At 57.4% G+C, this 24,197-nt stretch overlaps 1 protein-coding gene across 4 annotated transcripts in view; it reads right to left on the reverse strand.

Moving 5' to 3' along the window:
- Positions 1 to 553: 553 nt before the first annotated feature.
- The window catches only part of FOXP4 (forkhead box P4), a 55,269-nt gene continuing 31,625 nt past the window's right edge, over positions 554 to 24,197 (reverse strand). For all 4 annotated transcript variants that reach the window (XM_030473409.1, XM_030473411.1, XM_030473408.1 and 1 more), the window contains 14 exons: positions 21,613 to 21,735; positions 19,665 to 19,751; positions 15,951 to 16,098; positions 15,290 to 15,494; positions 14,938 to 15,042; positions 12,471 to 12,558; positions 10,573 to 10,656; positions 9,931 to 10,132; positions 9,752 to 9,828; positions 9,449 to 9,550; positions 5,621 to 5,742; positions 5,441 to 5,507; positions 5,161 to 5,327; positions 554 to 4,950 (listed from right to left, as the gene is read on the reverse strand). In XM_030473409.1, the coding sequence (XP_030329269.1) occupies positions 4,806 to 4,950; positions 5,161 to 5,327; positions 5,441 to 5,507; positions 5,621 to 5,742; positions 9,449 to 9,550; positions 9,752 to 9,828; positions 9,931 to 10,132; positions 10,573 to 10,656; positions 12,471 to 12,558; positions 14,938 to 15,042; positions 15,290 to 15,494; positions 15,951 to 16,098; positions 19,665 to 19,751; positions 21,613 to 21,735 (1,722 nt within the window). In that variant the 3' untranslated portion in view covers positions 554 to 4,805. The remainder of the gene's footprint in view (positions 4,951 to 5,160; positions 5,328 to 5,440; positions 5,508 to 5,620; positions 5,743 to 9,448; positions 9,551 to 9,751; positions 9,829 to 9,930; positions 10,133 to 10,572; positions 10,657 to 12,470; positions 12,559 to 14,937; positions 15,043 to 15,289; positions 15,495 to 15,950; positions 16,099 to 19,664; positions 19,752 to 21,612; positions 21,736 to 24,197) is intronic.

Consider the following 24,197-nt stretch of genomic DNA (forward strand, 5'->3'; position numbering starts at 1 on the left):
CAGCACAGGGAAAGGGGCTGCAGCAGCTTGTATTGGCAGGGGCTGGATGCAGATGGGAGGCAGCCAGTTCGGGGCTGAAATGGGCTTCTGCCCCGTCCCCATCCCTGTCCCCTTCGCTGCTGCTGCAGCTCTGGCTGGGACTCGAGTGAGGATGTTCAGGAAAAGAACATGAAGGAACAGCCAGAAGTTCCTGACGGCAAAGCCCCGATGCCCCTGGAAGTCTATTATCTGAGGGACGTGCCAAAACCACACGTTTTTAAGGGGCAGATGTCAAAGCTGCAAACCTAGCCCTGCTTCTGAGCCTCCATGAGTGCTTCCCTATGGACCTCCAATGTCCTGGCCACTGGTGCTGGAACGAATGAGCTGGGGAGGAGGAGGTACAGGGACCTACATTGCTAGGGCTGCTGCAGCCTCCTAGAGAAGAGCAAGTCACTTCTCCCCCCTCCAACACGAGGCTGACCATCGCTCCTTCACTGCTCAAGAGCCTACAAGGATTAAAAACACAGGGTTTCTTTATATCAATAATCATAACAAAGCAGCCAGCACAGCAGCATGATAGGTAATTTATTTTATTGCATTTTATAATGCCATTGTCCATACAGATTACATGCAGCTATTCCTACTGTACAAGGGTTTACCGTCTGCCAACGCAGACACACGGAGGTTCAGAGTACAAATACACAGCAATGCTCGTTCCTTTATACAGCACAGGGGATGCGGCGGGAGGGAAGGGGTCGGGTCACTTTATACACATCCTCCCCCCCACCTTCCTCCAGCCCCCGCGGACCTGTCCCGCCTCCCCAGCATCACCTCCCACCCAGGCCAAAGAGGATGGAGAAACAAAGGGAGGAAAAATAAGGACGAGGTTGAGGCCGGGCTGGCACCCACCTGGGTGAGCCCCTGGCTCTGGCCTGTCCCCACCTTCCCCAACACTTCCAGGACAAAAACCTAGATCCAGGGAGACCCTCTGGGGCGTGAGGCTGTAAACAAAGCAAAGAAACCCTTTGGTTTGATGCATGTTGAGCTGCTGCTGCCCCTTTGCCTCACCAGCAGCTCCCCAGTGCTACCAGCACCCCCTCCCTTTGAGCACTGGTTTCTGACACCCCCCCCAGCTCTACCTATTCTAGCTATTGGGGGCGGGGGAGAAAAAATCATTGAGGGAAGAAAAAAGAACATGGAAAAATGAGTAATTCCTTCAGTGGGAGATACCAGGAAAATGCCTTTACTTACAGAGAGGTGGCCACACGTTCCCTTGGCAGAACTGCCCCAGGCTGGGAAGAAACAGGAAATCAAACAAAAAATACCCAGAGAAAACAAAAACAAAGAGCAGAATTGGTGCTGGTAGGTTTGACCAGTATATATATATCTCAGTATATACAGACAAGCAGCTCTGCCACACGATGTGTTTGGTCCGTTACCTTCCTTCCCTCCTCTCCGCCTTGGTGTGAGTTTGAGGTAAGACGCCGAATGTGTTCAAATCCAAATCAGCAAAGAACCACCCAGCAGGGTGAGGGGGATATGGGAGGGGGGGCATGGTACCAGCAGTTGATGGGACCCATGGAGCAGCCGGGCTGGATGTAAGAGGATGAATTAAATTCACCCCCCGAGTATCAAACCCGTGCAATCACCCACCGTGATTCCCATCTCAGCAACAGCCAGGGGGAAGAGGCGTCAGTGGAGCCACAGGATTTCCCAAACCTGGGCATGTGTTCGAAGAAAAAAACTCCTTTACATTTATATATTTATTTTTTTATATATATATAATATATATATAGTGCTTTTGGGAGCCAGGATGGCAGCTAAGGACCTATTGGAATAGGTCAGTGAGGAGGGGAAGGTGCCAGGGTTGTCCTCGCAGAGCTGGGGGTGATGGTGGATGGGGATTTTGGCTGGACCGGTTTGGATCTGGAGGCCGTGGGCAGGGTTTCGGGATGCCTGTACCTCTGGAAACACTTAAAACTAGAAATCCCACCCCAAGCAGGAGCCACTGGTGCTAGGTGTGCTCTGTGTCGGGACCACCTCAGGTTTTGCTGCCTCAATGCAGAAGCCTGGGGGCTGCAAAGCTTATTGGCATTAAATTTGAAGAGCAGGAGGAATGTGAATGGAAAGGACACAGAAGAGCCAATGAAGGGGAGCAGCTCCTGAACCCCATCCTGAGGGTGCTGAGGCGCTGGCACAGGGTGCCCAGAGGAGCTGTGGCTGCCCCATCCCTGGCAGTGTTCAAGGCCAGGTTGGACACAGGGGCTTGGAGCAACCTGCTCTAGTGGAAGGTGTCCCTGCAGCACCCACCACCCAGTGCCTGCAGCAGCAGCCACGCTGCACCCATCAGGCTGCAAAACCCATTCCAGGGAGAGGACAAAGTGCCCCAGTGCAAGGCCAGGTCATTCCCTCTGCAGGGACATCGGGGTGTCCTAGAGCAGCACGAGGGGTGACACCGGGCGCTGGCACAGCCCTAAGAGGCACAATAGCCCCCACCAGGAAGATGCAAACCAAACCCCAAAAGCCTGGATGGAAGCAGGGAATGTCCTGCAAAGGGTGAACATGGACACGGAGCCAGGGGCTTCACCTCAACACCCAGGAGGGGCATCCCTTGGTATGGGGAGAGCAGCAACGTTGCGCCGCTGCCTCCCTCTGAAGCTGTAAACGTGGTCGAAACAATAACTTAAAATCAAGACTGGTTAAAAAAAAATAATATTAAAAAAAAATAAAGAAAAAAGATCCTTCGGGGGGGATGGGGCTGCAAGAGACGGGGTTTGGCTCCTGCCCCCCAGCCCAGGCAGGGTCTTTGGTGTCCAATGGAGTGAGGATGATGCCAAGGGAGGCCGGGGAAAAGGGGAGAACCCCATCGGCCCCGAGAACAAACCTCCTCAGACCAGTGTTTTGGCAGCAGCGAGCCAGGCAGGAGCAGGAAACACGGGTCGAGTGGAGACACCTAGCGAAGGCCGGTACGGAATGGCATGGAACAGCCTGGAATGGCTTGGAACAGCCCGAGCATCCGCATGTGGGGCTGGGGAGGGCAGGATTTGCTGGGTTTTAACCCCCGTTACAGCCCCACCGGGCTGTGCCCCCCCAACCCGGCTCCTTGAGGGTCTCAGTATCCCCCAGACAGTACCTAGGCGGCCCAGGGAAACCCAGCCTCACCCATGGGTGCAGGGGGGAGTCAGGGACCCCCCACCCCATCTCTGCAGCCTCTTGGGTATAGAGGGTGCAAGAAGCAGCAAAAAGGATGATGCGACGTGCAGGCTTGTGCCACAGAGCCGAGAGCCCCCTGGGGATGTCACAGGGGTGATATACGGGGACAAGCAAGTACCCCCCGAACCAAAGCTGCATGTGGCATTTTCAACCCAAACCACAGCTCCCAGGGTGCTGCTGCCAGGACCCCAGCACAGTCAACCCAGGGTACTGGGAGGATGGAGCAGTGCTCCGGGTCGCTTTGGGAACACCCAGAGCTGTGCTTAGAACTGCGACCAGCTCCACATCCATCACAGCAGATCCCGCTGTGTACCAATACAGCCAGTGCCAGCCCGGCCGTGGAGGAGGAGAGGAGGAGCCCAGCGTTGGGTACCCACGTCACCACCACCGAAAGAAAGAGCAGGGAGAAGAGGGGTGTTTGGTTGTGTTGTTCTCGTTATTATTAATATTTCTTTTCTTTTTGGCATTAATACCATCTGTTCACCTGAACTATGGACCTTCTGTCTCTAGAAATCTTTTGGTATCTTCCCATCTGGACGCACACAAAAGGATAACGAAAGGACAAGATGAAAGCGGGAGCCCCAGCGGCAGCAGGCTCGGCTCAGCGGCCGCGGCCAGGTTTGGCCACCACAGGGGTTCACTGATTTGGCTTTGCCACCAGCAGGATGGCCGAGCCGCAGCCTCGGAGACCCTGCCCCAGCTTCGGAGCAGGAATCAGGCACACAGGGGTCAGGAGCCTTCCCTGGAGCCGAAGTTGGGCCACTGGGAGGGGTGTAACCTGCTGCAGATGACATCAAGAAGGAAGCGGGAGCCGTGTCCTCACTGCCAGTGCTTGTGGTCGGCTGGGATGGTCATCACTGCTGGTGCCACCAGCCCCCCACTATGGGGACCAGGGGCTGCTCTGCTCACTGGGTGGTTTAGTGACCTGCTGAGGTGACAAGACTAAAGGGACACAGTCCCACCAACGCGCTCGTCCTCATCCTTGCCCAGCCGTGAGACAACGGTGCAAGTCCCACATCCAGACCATGGCAGAGGACTTGCCTCCTGTTTCTGCTGTTTCTTCCCCCAAAGCTGGGTGAAGGCAGCACATGGGCAGGGTCCACAGTCCCTCCTAGTGCAAACCCCACTGGGTGATGGAGAGACAACAGCGGGTTCCTGCCATTGCCTTCCCTTGCTGGGGCAGTCGCTGGTGGAGGCTTGAGCACCGCAGGGAAGAGGGGACAGAGCTGCCTTCCCTGTGCCCACCGCGCACAGGGAAGGAAGGAGGGACCATTTCGGACAGAAACAACCTACCATCCTCGTTCACCAGTCACTAACCAAGGGAGGAGGGGAGAAAAAGTCCAGCTCTTGGGTTTCTGCTTCTCGTGTCGCGGGATGTCCCCCGCGGCAGGGGTCAGTCAGTCACCGGGGTGCAGCGTGGGGCAGTGGGGAGCGTGAGGGACGCGCCGTCAGCAACAGGTCGTTGCACCAAGGAAACCCTTTTGCTTTGTGGAAGTGCCTTTAAAAAACAGGTTAACGCCGAAGGTCACCTTGGGGAGGTGGGAGCCATCGCTTGGTCTCCGGCTGGGATGGTGGGAAGGGTTTGCCCCTCGGTGGGGAGGAGGAAGGGGTCCTTAGGACAAGTCTTCCACCGGCAGCTCCTCCTCCAGGTCCCTGTCATCGGGAATCGTCACATTCTGGTTGGTGGTGGCCATCAGCGAGACGGGTCTGCTGTCGTCCTCTGCCTCAGCTGGTTCCTCCTTCACGTGCACGGGATGGCTGTGGGGAGGGAAGCCTTCAGCCTCGGGGAGCTGATCCCCCTTGGTCTGCATCCCCTTTGGTCCAACCCCCACCTCGGCTGGGGGACGGGAGCCACAGGAGGCAACAAGCAGCTCCTGGTGCCCCATATGCCACCATCCCTTAGCTCCGAACCCTCCCAGTAGCACCCACCAGCAGCATCCCCCATGCCCTGGCCCTGGCTGGGCTGACCTGTACTGCTGTGGGGACAGGCGCGGGCTGTTGCTGCCGTTGCTGTTGACCTGCTCCACGGTGCTGCTCACGTCATCGTGGCCCACGTGCAGCATGCCGCTGGCGGAGCTCGTGTTGATCATGGTGGGGCTGTTCAGCAGCGGGAAGCTGCTCTCTGCCAGGGCAGCCTGCAACAGAGAGTGGCATCGGCTCAGGTACGGAGGCTGTGAGACCACACAGGGCTGCAGAGTGAAGGTTTAATGCCCCTGAGCCCCTGCCAGGGACAGGACTGGGTCCTTACCTGGTAACTTGCATTAAGTGCTCCGTAACCGAGTCCTGAAATCATGTTTTTGACTAAAGTCGGACTCCTGCAGAAAGAGAAAGCAGAAGGATGCAGGGATGAGCTCCAGGAACAGGGGTTGGCAGCAGGGGGAAGGTGTGAGTGTGGCTCCTGGGCTGTGTCCCGCGGGAAAGGACCCACCCTGTCATCTTTGGTGGCCTTCGCTTTTGGTACTCGTGCTCGTCGACGGTCCACACGGCTCCCTTGACGTTCTCCACACGCACGAAGCACTTGTGCAGGCTCAGGTTGTGGCGGACGGCGTTCTGTGGGCAGAGCGGGCAGGAGAGCTCAGCGGTACAGCCCTCACCCCACTGCCCAGACCGCTCCTCTTCCTCACCATCCTCCTCCTCACCCAGCCCCTCTGGCTCCCCATGCCCCTGGGCTGTCCACTCTGCAGCCCAACGCCCTGTGGAGCCACACAGGGACATGGCCGGTGCTCGCCCCATCAGCACCAAGGCAGGTGGGAGCTGAGCCCCCAAACCATGCGTGGGACACAACCCTGCCTCATGGACCTTGGCCAGATGCTGAGGAAGATGAAGACAAGGGGTAAGTGACACCAGCAAGGACCCAGGGCAGAGCCGCCCTCTCCACTGCAGCTCACTCAGTGATGCTAAGCAAAGCCAGTTAATCTTTTCCTTTCTTTTTCTTCCCCCCACCCTCCCTTTTTGGTCCTTTCCCTCCCTTTCTTCTTTACATCGACCATCTTTACATTTCTAAATGTAAAATAAAGAGACGCACACGTAGGCAGACAGCGCAGCCCCGAGAGATGCCAGCTCCCTTTTCCCCTTCCAACTCCCTGCCATTTGCTACTGCCCCTATTTCATTACCAATTTTAATTTGCCTCTAATTAAATCCTGTGTATTTTTCCGACTCACTTGCTAATCCATGAGGGAGGCAGGAGGCTGGAGTGGAATCTCTCCGAGCTATAATTACAAAGGGCCTAATCACGCCGGGGCTCTGCCTTTGAATAAATTTCCTTGCATTAAGGTTCTCAGATTCTCTGCCTTGCAAATGAGAATGACCCCAATTTCAGGAAGTTGGCCTCGGAGGGTTTTTTTTTTTATTTCTTTTTTTTTTATTTCGAGTCCTGATTCGTGATGAGAGACTAATTCGTTACGCTAAAACATTAACAGCAATTTAAAAGGTCGAACGGGGGCTGTATAAACAAAGGAGCCGGCCAACACAACAAGGCAAAAGGAGACACAAGGACTGAACCCCCCCCATGCTGGGAAGTGTTGGAGTTCCCAGAAACTCATCACATTGCACCATCACCCCTTCTCCTTTCTGATTTAAGGACAAAACCAAACAAAGTGGGGCTCCTTCCCTCGTCCTCCATCCATCCCTCCATCCCTCCATCCATCATCCTCCAGCCGCTGCCCTGTGCCTGCTGCCCTGGTGTCCCCGGCTGTGCCATGGTGCCTGGTGCTGCCACAACAGCCCTGGTTAGAGCAGAGTTGCACAGCAGCAGGGCCACGAAGGCTCCTGCTTCTCTCACCATTTGGCAGAGCCAGCCCAAAGGGGAACTTTGCAAGCAGCTCCCTGCCTTGTTCCTGGGGAAGGAGATTGAGGCTCACTGGTGCTGTTTGATGTGATTTTTTGGGGGGGACTGGAAACCCCTGGGTCACATCAGGAACACACCAGCCCAGCTCCTCGGGTGATGCTCAGTGTGCTGTAGAGCCGGTGCATCACCCAGAGGGATGCGCTTCATCTGGGATATGGGACTGAGGCATCCCTGGTCCCAACACCCTGTGCTGGCATCACCCAGTGAGGAGGGAACGGCTGCTCTCAAGGCAGCAGGATGAACCCAGGCCCCAACTCTATCCTTGCATCCCATGCCTGGGGGTCTGAAGCCCAACCAGGGCTGGGTCCTGCTGCTGCCCTTGAACCCCTGTCCCCTGCTGAGCAAACACAGGAATTCCTCCCGGATCCTGCCCCATGCTCCCCTTCCTCCTTCCTGTGCGCGCAGGGGACTCCTCGTCCAAACAAAGCCCTGATTAAAGGCAAGAAGCGTGGCAAAGCCTGAAACCTTTCCTGCACGTGGAGGCACACGTCTCCCCTCTGTCCCCCCAGTGAAATCCCCTGCTTGGGGGCATCGGTGGGTATGTGCTTGCAAAGGCAAAAGTGGAGAGAAAATAAATCCTGGCACTGGGCAGGATGTGATTCAGCCTCACCGGAGCCTGGGACACCCCATCCCTGGTGCTGGGTATCGGGCCGGGACCTGGTCCCAGGACATGAAAGAGGTGCCAGCTGAGATCCCCAACATGGGAATCCTCCCCCCGGTGTCAGCAGTGGGTCCCCTGCCTCATCCTAACGTGGCTTTTGTATTTTGACAGAGTATTTGTTCAGTGCCAGACCTGGCTGCTCTGTTTGCTTCTCATCTGTCTTTGCTAATGATGTTTGCTCTACACCCCCCGCCCTGCTCCCTTTGCTGTGCTGGGGATAGGGATCCCACTGTGGGGACAAGGTACCCAGCACCCCTGCCCCATCCCAGGGGAAGCTACAGAGACAAGGAGAAGCCACAGCAGAAACTGTGCTTTTCCAAAGAGTGGAAATAGAGTATTTTTTTCCTCCTCCTTCAAAAGATGCCTGGCCTTGGACACTGGGGGTTGTGAAGGGAATCATCCCCCTACAGCTCTTTTTAATCCCCTTCTGGTTAAGGAACAGCAAAAAAATAGAGTAGCAACACGGGAACCAGAAGGGCTGGGGGATGCCCTTCTCTAAAACATCAAATCTGCCCTTGGAGAACACAAGGTGTAGGGAGCCATATAGGAAAAAACCCAAAAATATTTATTCCTTTCAGCTAGTAAGAGGGCAGGAAAAAGGCATTTTCAGCTGCCATTATCTCACTGCGCAGACGGGGAAACTGAGGCACGGAGCAGGTAAAGTGCTGCCATGGACAGTCCCTGCTCTGCACTGGATGGTGAGACACTGGCCTGGGAGCAGCGATGGCTGCTCCGGGCTCCCTGTCCCATTGCTCCCCATCACCTCCCAACCCTGGGGGTGTCCCCACGGGCTGAGGCCAGCCCAGGGATGTGCCCAGCCATGCATCAGGGATGCGCCGCTGGCCTGCAGTGCTGCGTGAGTGCCGTGAGGGGGACTCCAGACTGATGCCGGGCCATGGCCAGCACCAAAAATGACCCTGGCACCTCCTGCCCTGCTCCTTCCCGCTGCCACCCTCAGGATACTCAGGACGGGCCATGCTGAAGCCAGGGGCCACTTGTAGCGTTTTGCAGCCGAAGCAACTGGTATTTACCCAAAGTTTGCTGTGAGAAACAAACCCCTGCTGCAGGCAGCTCCGATCTGCAGCAGCGACACACGGGGGCTCCAGAAGAACCGATTCCTCCTTAACCCTTTCAGAAGGCACCATCTCACTTGCACCTCACTCGTTCTGATTTCTGTAAGGGTTGGTTTCCCTCTGCCACTTCTTGCAGGAAGCAGCCGTGTCTCAGTAAATACACACAGCAGGAAACAACAAATAAACCTCCCCTGTCGGGGCAATAACTGCTCCTTCTCACCACCACCCGCTCCTGGAGATGCATTTTCTCAGTTCTTGATTTCTATATACCCAAGGGGGGAGCAGCCCCTGCACCCATGGGCTGCCCCAAACAGCTTCCCCTTGCCTGGCTGTGGCACATCCTGCTCTCAGCAACACCACCCGCCTTGGTCATCATCAACCTGATCTGGTATTTCCAGTGTCTTGCTCTTTTCTTTGCCCTTCTCCTGGTGCTGTGGTGGGTAGCTGTACTCCAACCTGGATTTCTACAGCACGGCCCTTTGCCATATCCTACTGCAATGTGTCCCCAGACAACGGGGATGCATTTTGGAGGGGAAAAATGTAGGATTTATCCACAAAATCACCACCATCTCAGAGCTGTGCAATGAACTGGTCCTCTACCACAGGTGCCCATATAAGCTGGAGCATCTCCTGCAGCCCCAGTGGGATGGGGTGAGCCCCAGGGCTGCTCTCACCTTCCAGGTAGCCGTGTTCCTCCGGAAGTAGGCAAACATCCGTGTGAACCAGTTATAGATTTCGTTCAACGTTAGCTGCCTGTCGGGGGTCTCCAGGATGGCCTGGGAAACCAGAGAGGGAAAAAGAGCATCACTCGCAACACCCTGGTGCGGTTCAACACCCATCCATGGTGAGGATGAGGGGCAGAAACAGGGGTTCAGCAGGCACTGGGCATTCTCCAGCCCCAGGAAGTGGGGAAAAGCATTGCCCGAGGTTCCTGCAGGCAGGTCTTGGGGTGCAGAGTGAACCCCGGAGCCACTCACCTGCCGGATGAGCGAGGCGTATGTGAAGGGTGGCCGGACATCGGCGTTCTTGTAAAACTCGTGATTCTGTGCAAGTTCTGGAGGGGGGACAAGAAACAGGGGGGCAGGGGGTGAAGGGACCCACATTGAGACCTGGGGACCGTATGATGGAGGGTGCTGAGCCACATCCCGGAGCTCACCTGAAGATATTGGGGTGCAGAACTTCTCCGAGTTTCTCCTGCGGATGGGCCCCACGTTGTGTAAAGTGGAAGAGCTGATGACGGAGGGGCCCTGCCGCAGCGGGGTGATGGGCGCCGTGGCGGAGGTGGGGGGATGAGGTAAGCCGTCGGGGAACGTGTCGGAAGTGCTCTTGGAGAGGGTGGCACTGGAGACCAGGTTCAGCTGCATGGACAGGCGGGAGGGAGGATGGCAGTTGGGTACCAGCGTGGGGAAAGCAGGGGCAGGGATGAGCCACAAGGCAGGGGCAGAAAGGCTTGCAGGGGGAGACTTGCTGGGATGGGAGGCAACCACGGGAGAGGATGCACCCATAGGATGGGATGTAACCGTGGGACAAGATGCACCCATGGGATGGGATATCTCCACGACATGTTCCAAGGTGGTTGAGCAACACAACATGCTGACATGGGCTGTGTTTCACTCCTGCTTGATGCCTTGCACAAGGGACCAGGCTACGCGTGCTGAGTGCGGTCAGGGCATGCCCATCCCAGGGAGCCCATCGGGGCCACAAAAGGTTGTGGTGACCATGCACAGGGCAGGGAGGCCACAGCATCCAGCGGTGAGGGAAGAGGGAGGAGAGGGCCAGGAGGGGGACACAGGCTTACAGGTTGGCTGAAAGGCTTTGGCTCTGAAGGTCTCATGTGAAGATGGGCCATCATTGCTTGGAGACGCTCACTCTCCTTTGCCAGCTGCAGGAAGCAAGAAGCAGAAGGGAGATGGTCAGGCAGTGCTGGTGGTCACTGCAGAGGTGCCCATGACCTGCAGGAGCTGCCCACTGAGCCCCCAGCATCCTCCATCAGCCCCGCAAGAGCCACAGCACCCATGGTGGGGGGCACAGGGGTCCCTCCTCCGGCTCTGTGTGTGTAATCACCTGCAACCACAGCTTCAGTAACAGCCCCGTCCCACCGCAGCCCTCTCCTCCCTGTGCCCCGTGTCCCTGTCCCCTTCACCCTCCTCTGGTCCCTGCTGTCTCCCACTCACCAGCAGGTCCCTGTCCATCCACCCATCCCTCCATCCATCCACCCGGACGCACAGCATCGCTCTAATTGCGCGCTCCCGCCTGTTTACTCCCCGGAGTGCAGAGAAGGGTGAAATATTCACTGTGGCACCAGGGGAGATTTTGAGCCCAGCAGAGGCGATGGGATCCGACACCCGCTCTCCTCCCGTCACCTTCCCTTTCCACCGAGACCCCTCAAGCTCAGGGCTCCGCATCCCCACGTGCTGCCAGCTCCCCCAGCCAAGCCCCCTTCTCGGAGCTGGGACTTGGGCAAGGAAGGAGTTAAAGGCAGGAGCCAGCGCCGAGTTTGCTGCAAGTTTGGAGCAGCTCAGACGCTTTCGTGCTGTCGTGGTGCTCATTAGAGCTGACAGGTCTCCCCTCGTGATGCAGACGCTCTCCGCCGGCACAGCGGGAGCTCCATGCTGAAAACTTTACAATTGGTAGCTCCGGTGGCAGGTTCTCCTCTGTGCACACACAGCTTTCTGCTCGCCCTTCAGCTCCCCCCGCCTTCCTTTTCCCTCCCCTCTTTAAGCCCCAGTAATTGCTTTCAACCTCTTGCTTTAGCGAGGGCTGGAGAGCAGGATGCGATCACGCGGCTTCGCCCAGCCGGCTTTGCAGCCTCCCCGCCTGGGAGGGGTTTGCTGCGTGTCCCCTTCTGCAGCCCCTGTTATTGTAATTCCAGGCAGAGGCTCCCAAGGCTGCCACACATCATGGCCTGCTGCTCCCTGGGGCCAGTGTCCCCCACCATGGCACCCACCGTGACACACAGTGATGGGCACGAAGCGCTTTGAGCTCCTGCCAGCCCCTGGCCAAACATCCAGGCCCCCAGGCACTGTCATGCTGTGGGGGTCCTGGTGAGCAACCTTCTGACAGAGACCCTGCCATGTCCTGCTTTCAGGTCCTAAGACAAAAACCCTCTATTTCCTCCCACTTCCCCCCTTTCCTATTAATCAAATTCCACACAACACATCGGCGAGTTGGAGATGCTATTTAAAGAACCAGCTTTCCATAAATAGCCCCCTGAAGTTGGGCTCCGAAGACTATGCTCAGCCACCAAAATAAGCGGCCTGATTTCCAAAGAGCCCCGCAGTCCTGTGGCTCTTGCTGAGCATGAGGGCTGAGGCACAGCCGTGTCCTGCCTGTGGGCATGTACCCTCCAGCAGCACGTGTCTTCCAGGTGTCTGGAATGGCATCTCATTGTACCCCCTGCGACACTTCAGGCAGGAAGGATGGCTTGTCCCTTCTTCCAGCCCCATAATAATCACGAAGGGCGGCTGGTATCAGAAGGGGAACCAGTTTGAGGGTCCCCCAGGTCTTGATCTCCACCAGGATGTGGCCCAGATCCAGCACTATTTGGGAAGGATGCTTTAATGAGCCCCAGGGTGGCTGATTATCCCACTACTGTCTCCAACCTCACTAACCCCGTCCCACAGAGAGCAGCCACGGCACGGTGTGGAAAGGAGATGCTGTTTAAACCTGTGTCCTTAGAGGCTGGGCAGCACCCACCTGTATTTCCAGCTGCTGTACCACTTGCATCTGGACTCGACACTGGGCCGTGCTTCGGTCGTCAAGTGCATGTTCTGTATTGAGGTGTCTGGGGAGGAGAACACGGGTGTTGATGCCTGGATGTGCCCAACATGCAGCCCCTTCGCTGGGACCACACTTGGGATCAGCCCTGCCCTGAACTGCCTGTTCCAGCCACGCTGGGGACACCACAAGGTGCTGCCCGGGATGCTCTGGCAACGCTGCCTGAAGCGTGAGGAGCAGAAAGGAAACCGAGGCACAACGGCCAAGCAAAATGGGCTGTGCCTCCTCCCCAAACCCGGGCTGGAGGGTGGCTGTGGACAACCAGCCCTGGGGAAGCCTCGCGGTGCTCAGGAGCAGTCACGGTTGATGGGAAGTCCTTGAGAAGGTGGCTGGCAGGAGGCACCCAGGAGGACCTGAGGAGCAGGTTCCCAGGACAAAGGCAGCATTATGGAGGTTTACTTACACCCTCTAAGGAAAGCCCTGAAGGCAGAAGGTGACATTTCCAGGGTGCTCTTCATCCTACCACTTTTGTGCCTTATGTTTATAAGGTACTTTATGTTTATAAAGCACAAGGACCTTTGGTCCTCGCTGCCCTCCTTCCTTCTTGGGGAGGGGAAGGGCTCCTGGGAGAGGTGACAGGGACGCTGCTTGCTACAGAGCCAGGGACATCCTGGCATCACCTTGTGGGGGTCCTCATCCCCCAGACCCAGCAAATTGGCAGCCTGGGAATGCATCCAGTCCTGAAGACATCGCATGGCTGGGCCATGTCCTTGCTGGGGTGGGTGCAAACCCAGAGGGTCCTCACTGAGAGGAGTGGGACAGGTCAGAGGGGGAATGCTGGGTGCAAGGACAAATTGTACCTGGGAACACCCCGAAAGGTGGCACCCAGTGCTGGGAAACACAGAGGCGTCCCAGGGCCAATGCTCTCCAGCATCAAGGCTGAGCTATTTCTGCTGAGGCATCCAGGAGAAGGTGCCTCAGGAAGATCCGGATGCGGAAGACGCAGGAGTCTCACCCGGCTGTTTGTAAGAAACTTCCAGCCCCAACTTGCAAAAACAAGTCAGGTAACTGGGACTGTGTGTGAGCAAACCCCAGCAGTGTCAGCCCTGCACTGCTCCTCAAGCAGACCGAGGGCATGGCTGCTTCTCCAGGGAATAACCTATTGAGAGCCTAAGCTGTGTTGAGCAGGAACAGGGGAGACACGTCCCATTGACTCTCATCGCTGCTCAAAGGACGTGCTGCCCCTTTCTACCCCAATGCTGAGGTTTCCAAGCTGCTCCATGGAGGTGATGCTCAGAGCAGGCTCGAAGCCGGTGTCTGGACTCACAGCAAGGTCCACACTGCAGCTGGGCTCAACCTCTGGGAGCTGGAAGTTTTCCATCTGTCTGTCCCAAACCCCAGCATGCACTCACGTTGGACAGACAGACTGCACTAGTGCTGTCAGGGATGCTGCCCCTTGGGAAGCTCCCTCCTGGAGCACTAGGTGTGCTTAGGGGGCAGTCAGTGGGACATAGGACTCACAGCAAGGCTCTCCTGACACCGCCATCCAGCCCTGGCCATCCCCTGCCAACCCCAACTTCCAAACTGGAGCTTGCTCATCTGCCCTGTGCCATGTAAACATGTTTGGAGAGGCGGGAGGAGATGCCTTATCTAGGTTCACCCCATGAGTCAGAGGAAGGAAGGAAGACACAGGAGCCTGACTCATTCACTCACTCCAGCCACCAAGCAATGTTCCCCCAGTCTGCTTTCACTCCTCCTCATCCTCCTGTGCAAAGTCTCTGCCCAGCTCCTTCCCTGGGAATGAGGAGGCCACGGGATGGCCCCATCGGAGCCGGCCCTGAGTGCGTGGCAGCAGATGGGATCAGTTTGTAACAACCCAAAACCTCGCCGATGCAGAGAGAAGCACACACTTGTGCATCTTGGCCACTGAGCAGTCAGCCAGAGAGGCGGGGGGGGGGGGAAGGAGCAAGCAAGCCCGTCAGTTCCTTCTGATGTCTTTGCTAAAAATCCCAGCTACAAAGAGATCTAATTGCAAATGAACTAATTAAGTAAACCTCTGACGAAGCGTGGAAACAATTTGTTTGACCCTGACGCTAGCAGAGGGCTCCTCGACAGCGGAGTTAATCAGTCAGTGCCGGAGCCCACGAGCAGTGTCAGCGGCTGCCGCGCTGCCATCTGCTTCCTCCCTCCTCTTGCCCCCCAGGAGGGAGCTGCAAACTCCCCTCTCCTGCCTGCTCCTGCCCGCTGCATTGGGGCTCTTCTCCTCTAGCAGCAATCCCTGGTGTGCTTCCTCCTGTTGCACGGGCCTCTCCAGCAATGGACAGACTTTGGGGTGTCTAGACCTGTGTCCAGCGCTTCCCCCTCTGCCAGCCCCATGCTGTCCCAGCCTGAGAGTGGGGCTCTCCCTTCCTCTGGGAAGACCTCCCTCAAGAATTGGAGCACTTACTTGACAAACTGTCCCAAGTCCTCACAGAGGGTTTCGCAGCCGGGCCACTTGCACTCTCCGTGGCCATAAAGCGGGTGGGAGCCGGGGGTCTCTTCATGGGAAGAGCTGCAGAAGAGGGAAAGGGACCATGAGATGGAGCAGCCACGATTCTCCAGTGTTCCTAGGCATGGGGCCAACCCTCAGGAGACCCCACGGTGATGCCTCCCTGTCCTCTGTGGGCACATGGGTGCAGGAAAACACTAATGAGGTGGGCAGAACCCTCCCAGTCCTGTTGCCAGCCCCACAGGGGATGGATCCCAGCCCCTTCCACCTCTCCTGGGGTAAAAACACAAAGTGCCAGACCCGGCTCTACCTGTCCCTTCTCGGCGTGTGCATGGTGCTCTGTCCATTGGGCAGAAGGTGATGGGAAATGGGAGGCGAGACCTTGGCGGCCGAAAACGAGGTAGAGTTGGAGGTGGTGGTGGTGAGGTCGAGACCTTCTTGCTTGATGCTGTCCTCGACGGGCTGGGCAGCCGTGACCTCCTTCCAGAGCTGCTGGAGGTCCGAGGGGCATACAGCTATGGCACGGGGAGAAAGCACCCGCTGTCAGCGGGGAAGAGCAGCAGCACCCACTGGCACCCAGGCAATGGGCTGGCTTGGGACCCCCTGGCTGCCCCCCTGGCCAGCCCAGCACAGGCCATACAACAGGAGACCATCACCCAAGGCCGGGCACACACGGCCCCATCCTGATACCCAAAACAAGCCGCCCACAGCACCCAGAGTCCAGCAGAGCATCCCTGGAGGAGAGGAGATCCCAGTTCCCACACCCCAATGCAAGAGGAAGCTGGGGCCCAACCCTGCCCATGACCCAGCTCAAACTCTCCCGAGCTGCTCCAGCATTAACGCAATTAGCCCCCAAACTTCAGATGGGAAAAGCAGCGACCCAGGCCTGTCCCCAGCCCTCCCTCACCCGCAGCAGGGAGAAGCTGCAGCCGTGGGGCCCCCCAACGTGCTCCCCATCGTGGGGTCCTTACCTTGGGGCAGGGTCTGCAGGGGGACAGAGCCCTGCCCCGGTGGGAGGCTCACCAGCCCCTGGCGCTGCAGGTTTAGCAGGTGCTGCTGCTGGAGCTGCTGCATCTGCAGGAGCTGCTGCTGGAAGGCCAGCTGCTTGTTCCCTAACGGCTGCCGGGAGACAAAAGCGAGAAATCAAAGTGTGTTATTTCCAGCCTTGCAGCAGGAGCCTCGCAGGGGACGGCAGCAGCGAGGGGTGCCCGCGGCGATGGGGCTGCAGCCCTGCGCGCTCCATCCTGCTGCGGGGCCGCTCACCTTGCGGCTCAGCTGGACCCAGGCTTGGAGCTGTCGGAAGAGGAGGGGAAGAAAAGGGGAAGGGAAAAATAAAGCGCTGAAATGAGAGGGAGTGAGCGGAGCTGGGGGCTTGCTCAGAGCAGAGACCAGGCTCTGCCTGTGAGGTGGGTGAACACGCAGAGCCCAGCTGCGGGGTCATGGAATCACAGACTGGTTTGGGGTGGAAAGGACTGTAAGATCATCCAGTTCCAACCCCCTGCCATGGGCAGGGACACCTTCCACCAGACCAGGTCCCACACAGGGAGGGTGAGCTCCCACAGGCATCGAGCATCACTGAAAGCAAGGGGGCTGCCAGCACCCAAAAAGTATCCTGGATGCGCAGGATCCTCCTCTAAACAGGGAAATGGTTCCTATTTGCCAAAAATGACCATTACAGGCCCCTTCCTGGAGGGGGCAGAAAACTGGCCACAGGGGAGCAGGTGCCCAGCACCCTCACCCCAGCCACAAGCACGCACGGAGTAGGCAACTCTCCCACCATTCCCAGGAGCCGGCCGCACTCTGACCGGCAGAGCTGGCCCTAAACTAGTTAGACAGGACGAGTCCCTGGGGAGGCACCAAGAAATCCATGAGAATTAACTGAAGGGGAGAGAATTCAATTAGGGATGGGGACAGGCAGCTGCTAATCCGAGAGCGGAGCTGCCCCTGGCCTGCCCGGCCTCATTAGCGGGGCAGGCGTCCCCATAACCCCTGGCACCCCTCAGACCCCTGTTTGCACAGACATTGTGTGCAGGTTGTGAGGATCCGGCTGTGCCACACCGCTCCGTTCTGGAAAAGCCAGTTTGCCAGAGAGCAGCCGCTGCATCACAGAGCCTAAAGACGGCAACATCTCAAACCCACCGAGTGCGATGGGTGAAGAGGTGCACCCATGAGCAGAGCCACCCAACAGCACCCGCCAGCCTGAGTTTGGCCTGGAGAAGGCAGGGCTGTAAGATGCTGTCAGCCTTATCCAAAACCTCTCCCTGGCCATCACTCCATGATGATGAGTGTAGGGAGCTTCACTCAGCTCCTCTCCCCTCCTGGCAAATGCTGGGTGGGTCGCTCCCAAAGGGACCCCCAGCATCCCCCTGGAAGGAGGCTGCTCTATATTAGGGCCAGATCCTGTGTTTGGCACCCAGACCCCCCCATCCCAACGCTGCCTTCTGTCCCAGCGCGGGGGCTCGGGGTCCGGAGCTTCGCCTGCGCTCGCCGTACATTAGACGCAGATGACTGGGTGCAGCTACCGGGGTAAGAGCCGCCGTCACTTTGATTTATGAGCACATCAGGAGGAGTTTCGGCGTGACACCCGGGACTGACAGGAGCAGTTCATTAAGCTGACACCGAGGTTAGGCAGCAGGCAGCCCCCCTGCATCCCCCCTCTTCCCCTGCCCCACCAGACTCCGCAGAGAGACAACCCCCTGCCCCAGCAGCTCTGGGGGCACACGGAGACCCACTGGCCTCAATCCCACGGGATATTGGGGTCTCTGCATCCGGATACTGCTTGCAGCAGCTGGGCTTGGAGAGGAAAAGCAGCTGGGAAAGTGTGGGATGGCAGAGCCTGGCTTCACCACCACTTGCCACAAGGGCCTGGACTCATCCCAGTCCCATGCTCGGGATGCTGCTAGGGCTGGGGGTTCACCCTTACACCCCAACACAGGAAAAGGCTTCAGGATGGGCTGGGATGTGCTGCAGCTTAGCCCCATCCTGGTGGGATGCATGGATGAGCTGTCCTGCTTGGCCCCTTCCCCGCACCCCAGCTCACGGACACGAAGCACCTCCCGCATCCTCCAGGACAGGATGCTGCCAACAGGCGCTTCCGACACATTCCCATCCTTCGTGCTCCCTCTTTTCCTGTTCTCCCCTTCCCCGCACTCATGGGGGACCTCCAGGCATGGTGCTCCTCCTGCGGGGAGCTGAGCTTCTCCTCCACGAGATGCTGCTACCTGCTCCCGGCACAAAGCTGTGCACCAAAGCCATTCCCACCTGCTGATCCCTATCCACGTTTACAGACGTACAATGACACCACGGCGAGTCCCTGGAATCAAGCGGAGGGAATGCAGAAGGTGCCCAGTTTACAAACCTTGCAGCGAGGCTGTAATTAAACACCATTGTGGAGTTCCATGAAGGAGCTGATGCTGGCCAAGAGCGGCTCTGCGGTGGCATCCCAGACATGCCAGCTATTCCCTGTGCTGTTGGGGGAAGCAGTGGTATCGCCATTCCCAGCAGGCACATGCTGCTGCCAAATGAGGCTTCATTAACAACAGCTGCCCAAATTCTCAGGGTGAAGCCGGCCCCACAAAGCCCAGCTGGGGCATTTTGGGGAGGGGGAATGCTTTGACATCCACTCGTGGGGACCTCCTCATTGATTTTCCTAGCCACGGGGTGGTGATGCTGCAGGAGCTGGACACTCACGCCTGCAGCAGCACCTAATTCCCTTCCCGCCCTGCCAGCCATTCACTTTCTTAGTGGATAAATTTCTTGTCTACTCTGTACCATTTAATTAAAAGTTAACCTGTGCTTTTTAAATCAGGAACCCGCTAAGCAAGCCTTTTGTTAGAGCTTAATTATATCCCCGTTCGCTGCTGCAATATAACATCACCATGGCCAAGAGGAAAGTCCTTGAGGAAGCTCAGATTTATGCCTCCCCCGTTCCCAGAGCACGAGCAGCTACTCCAGCTCCTGGAGATGGCTCTGATAAAGCCTGACCCTGCGCACACTGCGTAAATACACCAACATCCTGCACTGAAAGCCTGGGTCAAAGGCTACTGAGGGCCCGAGTGGGTCCCAACATGACCCCGAGCTGCCAAAGCCACCCGGTTCCCCCCATGCTGGTGTAGGCTTTGCTGGAGCCCCCGCTGCAGCCACCCCAGTGCACAGACTGGGCTTTAACACTTCCTCCCTGAAAAAGAGTTGAATTTTAAGTCCTGTTTAAGGAAAGGAAAGCAAAACCCATTGTGTAAAGGGAGTTATACAAGACTGATGCAATGACACCGGCATAAGCACTTGTCCACCAGCAAAGAGCCCCGAGCTGCCGAGCTGGTCACAGGGGGGTGTCCCACTGGAAAAAGCCTTTGCTGGCATAGCTGCTATTTCATGTGGTGTTTGGGTTTTGCAGAGCTGCCTTTCCGGGCAGGAAAAGCCCTGCTCTGGGTTCCCATCTGACCAGCCCTGCTCACCCACTTGCCAGGGTGCTGCTGTGCCAGCTCGGTCAGGAGGGGCTGCCGGACCCGAGCTGTGCCAAGAGCCTGGCAGGGGCAGCGCACCGGGAAGGGATGAGCAGGATGTCCCCGTGCCCCATCCCTGCTGGCTCCCTGCGTGCTGGGATTCACACACACCTTGTTTTGTGCTGGGCCCCCTTTTATTTGCTGCCAGATCTGATGTCCCAGAACCCGTCAGCGTGAGCTCACCTCTTTGGGTTGCTGCTTTCCAGCTTGCTGCTGTGTCAATAGCTGCAGGTGAAGCTGCTCCTGTTGCTTCTTGTAGTATTCCTGCAACTGGGAGGGACAGGAGAGGAAAGAGCAAAATTAGCAGCAGAAACACCCTGGTCATGTCTCTCTACCCCATGCCCAGCACTGGCTTTGCCACAGCCACGTCAGTGCCTGGCACCATGCCCTGAGGGCAGGCTCCTGGCAGTGGGTTAAGAGGAAAAGTCCTCTCCAAAGGAGTCACGGCTGCAGAAGAAACCTTGGGACATACTCCCACGGGCTCTGCATCCCCACAGCAAGTGAAATCCCCAACCACCACCAAGCCAAACCTGCCATCATTCTAATGCCAACCGGTTGCCCTGGCTCTGCCACCAGCCGGCATGGGAGCCTCTGCCTGGCCTGGCCCCAAGGAGAAGGGACACAGTCCCTGGCTCAGTAATTCCTGTGTGTCCTGGGGGGGTTGGCTATGAAACACCAGGAGGTGGGTGAACCCTTTGAGAGAAGAGGACCCAGGTGCTCTGGCATGTAATGCAGTGTTTCAGCAGTGGAGAAACCCTGGTTATGGCACAGTGGGACTCCAAACACCCCTGGAAGGTGTTGTGAGAGCTGGGGGGCTCCCAGTTGGGAAGAGGCCAGGAGGAGCCACCACCCATGGTCTGGACAGTGGAACCATGCAAGTGCTGGGGGCTCTGACCTGCATCCCATTCCATGGACACCATGGAAAAGCATGAGCAACCCGGCCCCTCACAGCACCCGGGCAAAGCAGAGGGGTTTGCTGGGCCAGTAGAACAGACAAAACCACCCTGGCCCTGCGGTGAGCCACCGAGAGGGTCCCAGTCTGGGACCTGCCGCCAGCTCTCGCCTGGCCCCTAAATAAACTGTTGGTGATGGATTTGCTGGCGCAGGGGGGCCAGAGGCACTGGGAGGTCAGCGAGACCCAGCAGCCCCCTCCCACCGTCCCGTGCCCCCGAGGTGGCGGCTCAGGAATGCCCCTTAGGATGCCGGGAAGCCTTTATCAGCTCGGGGCTGACAGCGCTGACAGCAGCAACTCTGCTCTTTCTGTCTGCGGACAGGTTTGGAGAGTCGGGTGTTTACCCAAAAGCCAAAGCCAGGGCTCTGCAGCATGGTCGAGCACGGCTGCAGGAACATTGGGTCAGGGGTGAGAGGTGTGATGTTTGGTTTTCTTCTGGTGGAGAATGCGAGTTATTCCGGCCTGGGTTGTTTAATTTGCAGTCAAACGTGTTTCTTTATCCGGCTCCAAAGAGGCTTGTAGAAGGACCCACCCAGGGTAGTGTTTACCCTTTGTTCTTTCCCTGGGGCCAACCTTGAATCCTTATCAGCCTGTTTGGAGTAAACAGGTACTGGAGGCAGGAGGAAGGGTGGGGAGGATGCTTGTGGGATTTCTCCTTCTCTCCCTCCCGTCAGCGGGAGGTGTTTACCCAAGCAGACCTGTTTTGTTTTGGAGCTGAGGTTTGTTTTTTTTCTGTCTCCTCCTTTTTCTTCCCTCCCTGTTCATTTTACAGTTGACAAGTGCTCAAGAAAAGCCAAGCGGGGCCATGAGAAACAAACCCACATACTGGAGCCGGACCCAGACACTGGCCCCAAAGCCCAGGCAGTGGTTACAGGAGCTCTGCTTGGGGTCCATAAAGCCAAGAGCACCCACCCTGACCCTGCTCTCCCCAGGAGCTGGGCAGCCCCAAACCAGCCCTTGTGCAGCAGCTTTTTGGGCTTTGACTCCCTGGCTGCAGGCAGCAGCATCCGGCTTTGCCAGCACTGTGAGCACCTGCAGTTCTTTTCATCCCTTGGTACTGGACATGCTGGGAATCCCTAAGGAAATATGGGGGGGATACAGGAGCCCAAGGAGGAGAGGACCCATCCGCCTGCTCCCACCAAGCTCCAGAGTCCATGGATCACCCAGGAGCAGTGTTACCTGTTGCAGCATTATCGCCTGCTGCTGCTGCAGGAGGGCCTGGAGCTGGGGTGGTGAGAGGATCTGCTGCATCTGCTGCGGCGTGATCATCTGCGGGGACATCATGGCCACGGACACGGGGACCTACAGACAGGAGAGACACGTCACCACTCCCAGTTCCAACCCTGGAAAACTCTCCCCAGATGCCAACAGCCTGCAAGTGCCTCCTACCCCCATGGGGCATCCTCCATGCCCCCCACCCCTGTGTCACCTTCAGGTGAAGCCCTTGGCCACCACCCTGTCCTGACATGTGCAAGGGGGGACATGGTGATGACAGGGATATGCTCCATGGTCTTCTTTAAATGAAATTTACCTGGAGGATCTGGGAGTCAAGAGGAGCAGCGCATGGGCAGCCAGCTCCAAACCACGGCTCCCTTCCCTTCTGTGAGCACGGGAAAGGTGCTGGGCATTGCTCCTTCCCTTTGGGTCCCGAAGGATGCAAGGAGGAGGGAAACCCCAAGGGAAGCGGAGAAGATACTGATCACCCAAATAACTTTGCAAAGCAGAGCACGGAGGAAGAGGTTACCAGGTTTTCCATAGACATATCAAAGCTTTACCTCCAGCTGACACCAGTAACTCACAATTACCATGCCAAGCGGAGGGAGGGCTGGGAGAACCTGACAACCCCTGCCTTTGGTTATCATCATACGGGCCCACACCCCTGTGGCAGAGCACCAAAGAGGTGTCAGTGATGGATTCCAGCCCCACCACTCCTGTCCAGGTGGAGCGATGCTGCCTTCCCAACCCTGCCTTGATCCAGCCCCCTGCCCATCCCACCAGCCCAAAGCCCTTCCCAAAGTCTCAGGACCTCAGAGGCCAAGGGACAGAGAAACAAAGCAACTGGATTCAGAGTTTGGTGTCTGCCAGCCCATCCTGCCCAGTGATGCCCAGATCCCCCAGTCTGGACCCTGGGGCTGCCTCCCCCCTCCAGCCACCCCAGTGAGACACAGAGCCAGGACAGGACCCCAGGGTGGCCCCGTTCAGTCCCTCCCGCATGCGCTGGGTGCCCGGCCAGGCTGGAGCACACTGACCTTCAAGGGAGATTGCAAAGGCTTATCTGTTTACTCAGGCATTTTGCTGGAGGGAGGCATGGCCAGCGGCCGGGTTTCATTTGTTGTTGGCAATTCGCCCCCCCCTCAGCTGCCTTCGTGTCAGTTATTGATTAACTGCTGCAGATTCACACCCGAAGGCTGCTGCTGGGCACCTTCCCCTGCTCGGGCACGGCTGGTGGTGGAGGAGCATCCCCAGCAAAGGGGTGCCAGAGCCCTCGCAAGAGCCAGAGCCAGGGGAGCCCCCCCCGTGGCACCAGCACTGGGACAAAGCTGCTGTTTCTGCGCTCAGGTGCTCACAGACAGCTGTGCAAAGCCATCGGTGAACATCTGGGAGGGAGGATGCTTGCGAGGCCGGCGTGAGGAGCGCGAGCAGGGCGCCGAGCATCCTGCTCGTTTCCCTTTGCCAATTCATCAGCTGGCAACGTGCTCGGAATGAGAGCCCCTGATTAATTGCTGCTCTGCATCCCCACTCCGGGCGGGCTCCCGCCCCCTCCGTGCACCCGCTCCCACCCCGTTTGCTGGCATTTTCAAATCGGAGGCATCCTAATTACCGGAGAGTTATAACACCTTCCATTTCTCGCCCAGCGGACTGACACCCTGTCAAGAGCAAAGAGAATTGCCAGAGGTTTTGACAACACTAATTGCCCCTATAATCTAAAAACACAAAGGAGAGGCGATTAGTCGAGAGGGCCCCAGCTCTCGATCCGACACGAGGTTTTCACAATGTTACAAGAAAACAAAAGTGACGCTTTTTAGAGTTTGATGGCTGCTAACAAAAGCAGAATTATATTTTCATACAACCTTTGTCTGCATTAAATGGCTTTTTTTTCCTCTTCCGCGCTCGGATGCGGAGCTGACACGGGGAAACGGTGGAGGCTTCCAAACGGGGTGAAGGGGGTGAACCGGTGCCAGCTCTTACGATGGGCATCTGGGCTTCACCACCAACATGAGCTTCGACTGATGCTGAAGCCACATGAACAGCTTCCTCCCTTGTCCCAGCTCAGGTTTTCCAGGGAGGGCAGGAACTTTCTTTAGGCGAAATTCCCTTCTACAGCAAGTTTTGACCCACTGCAGCCGGTCACCACACACACCAGTGCCGGCTGCTCCAAGCCCTTGTGTCCAGCCTGACCTTGAACACTGCCAGGGATGGGGCAGCCACAGCTTCTCTGGGCACCCTGTGCCAGCGCCTCAGCACCCTCACAGGGAAGAACTTCTCTTAAGACCTCATCTCAATCTCCCCTCTCACTTTAAAGCCATTCCCCTTGCCCTGTCCCTACCTGCCCTTGTAAAAAGTTCTTCTCCAGACTTCTTGTAGGTCCCCTTTAGGGCCCCTGGAAGACAGTTCTAAGGTCTCCCTTGAGCCTTCTCTTAGGATCCCTGGATAATAGGAAGTTCTTGGGCAATGGTCACCTCCAAAGCTCAGATCCAGGCAGTCACCACCACAAGTGAGAGCAAAAGGTGCCAAGCAGAGCAGCACAGGAGGTATGAGTGAGC

Source organism: Strigops habroptila, chromosome 18 (genome assembly GCF_004027225.2).
Source record: "Strigops habroptila isolate Jane chromosome 18, bStrHab1.2.pri, whole genome shotgun sequence".
Taxonomy (NCBI): domain Eukaryota; kingdom Metazoa; phylum Chordata; class Aves; order Psittaciformes; family Psittacidae; genus Strigops; species Strigops habroptila.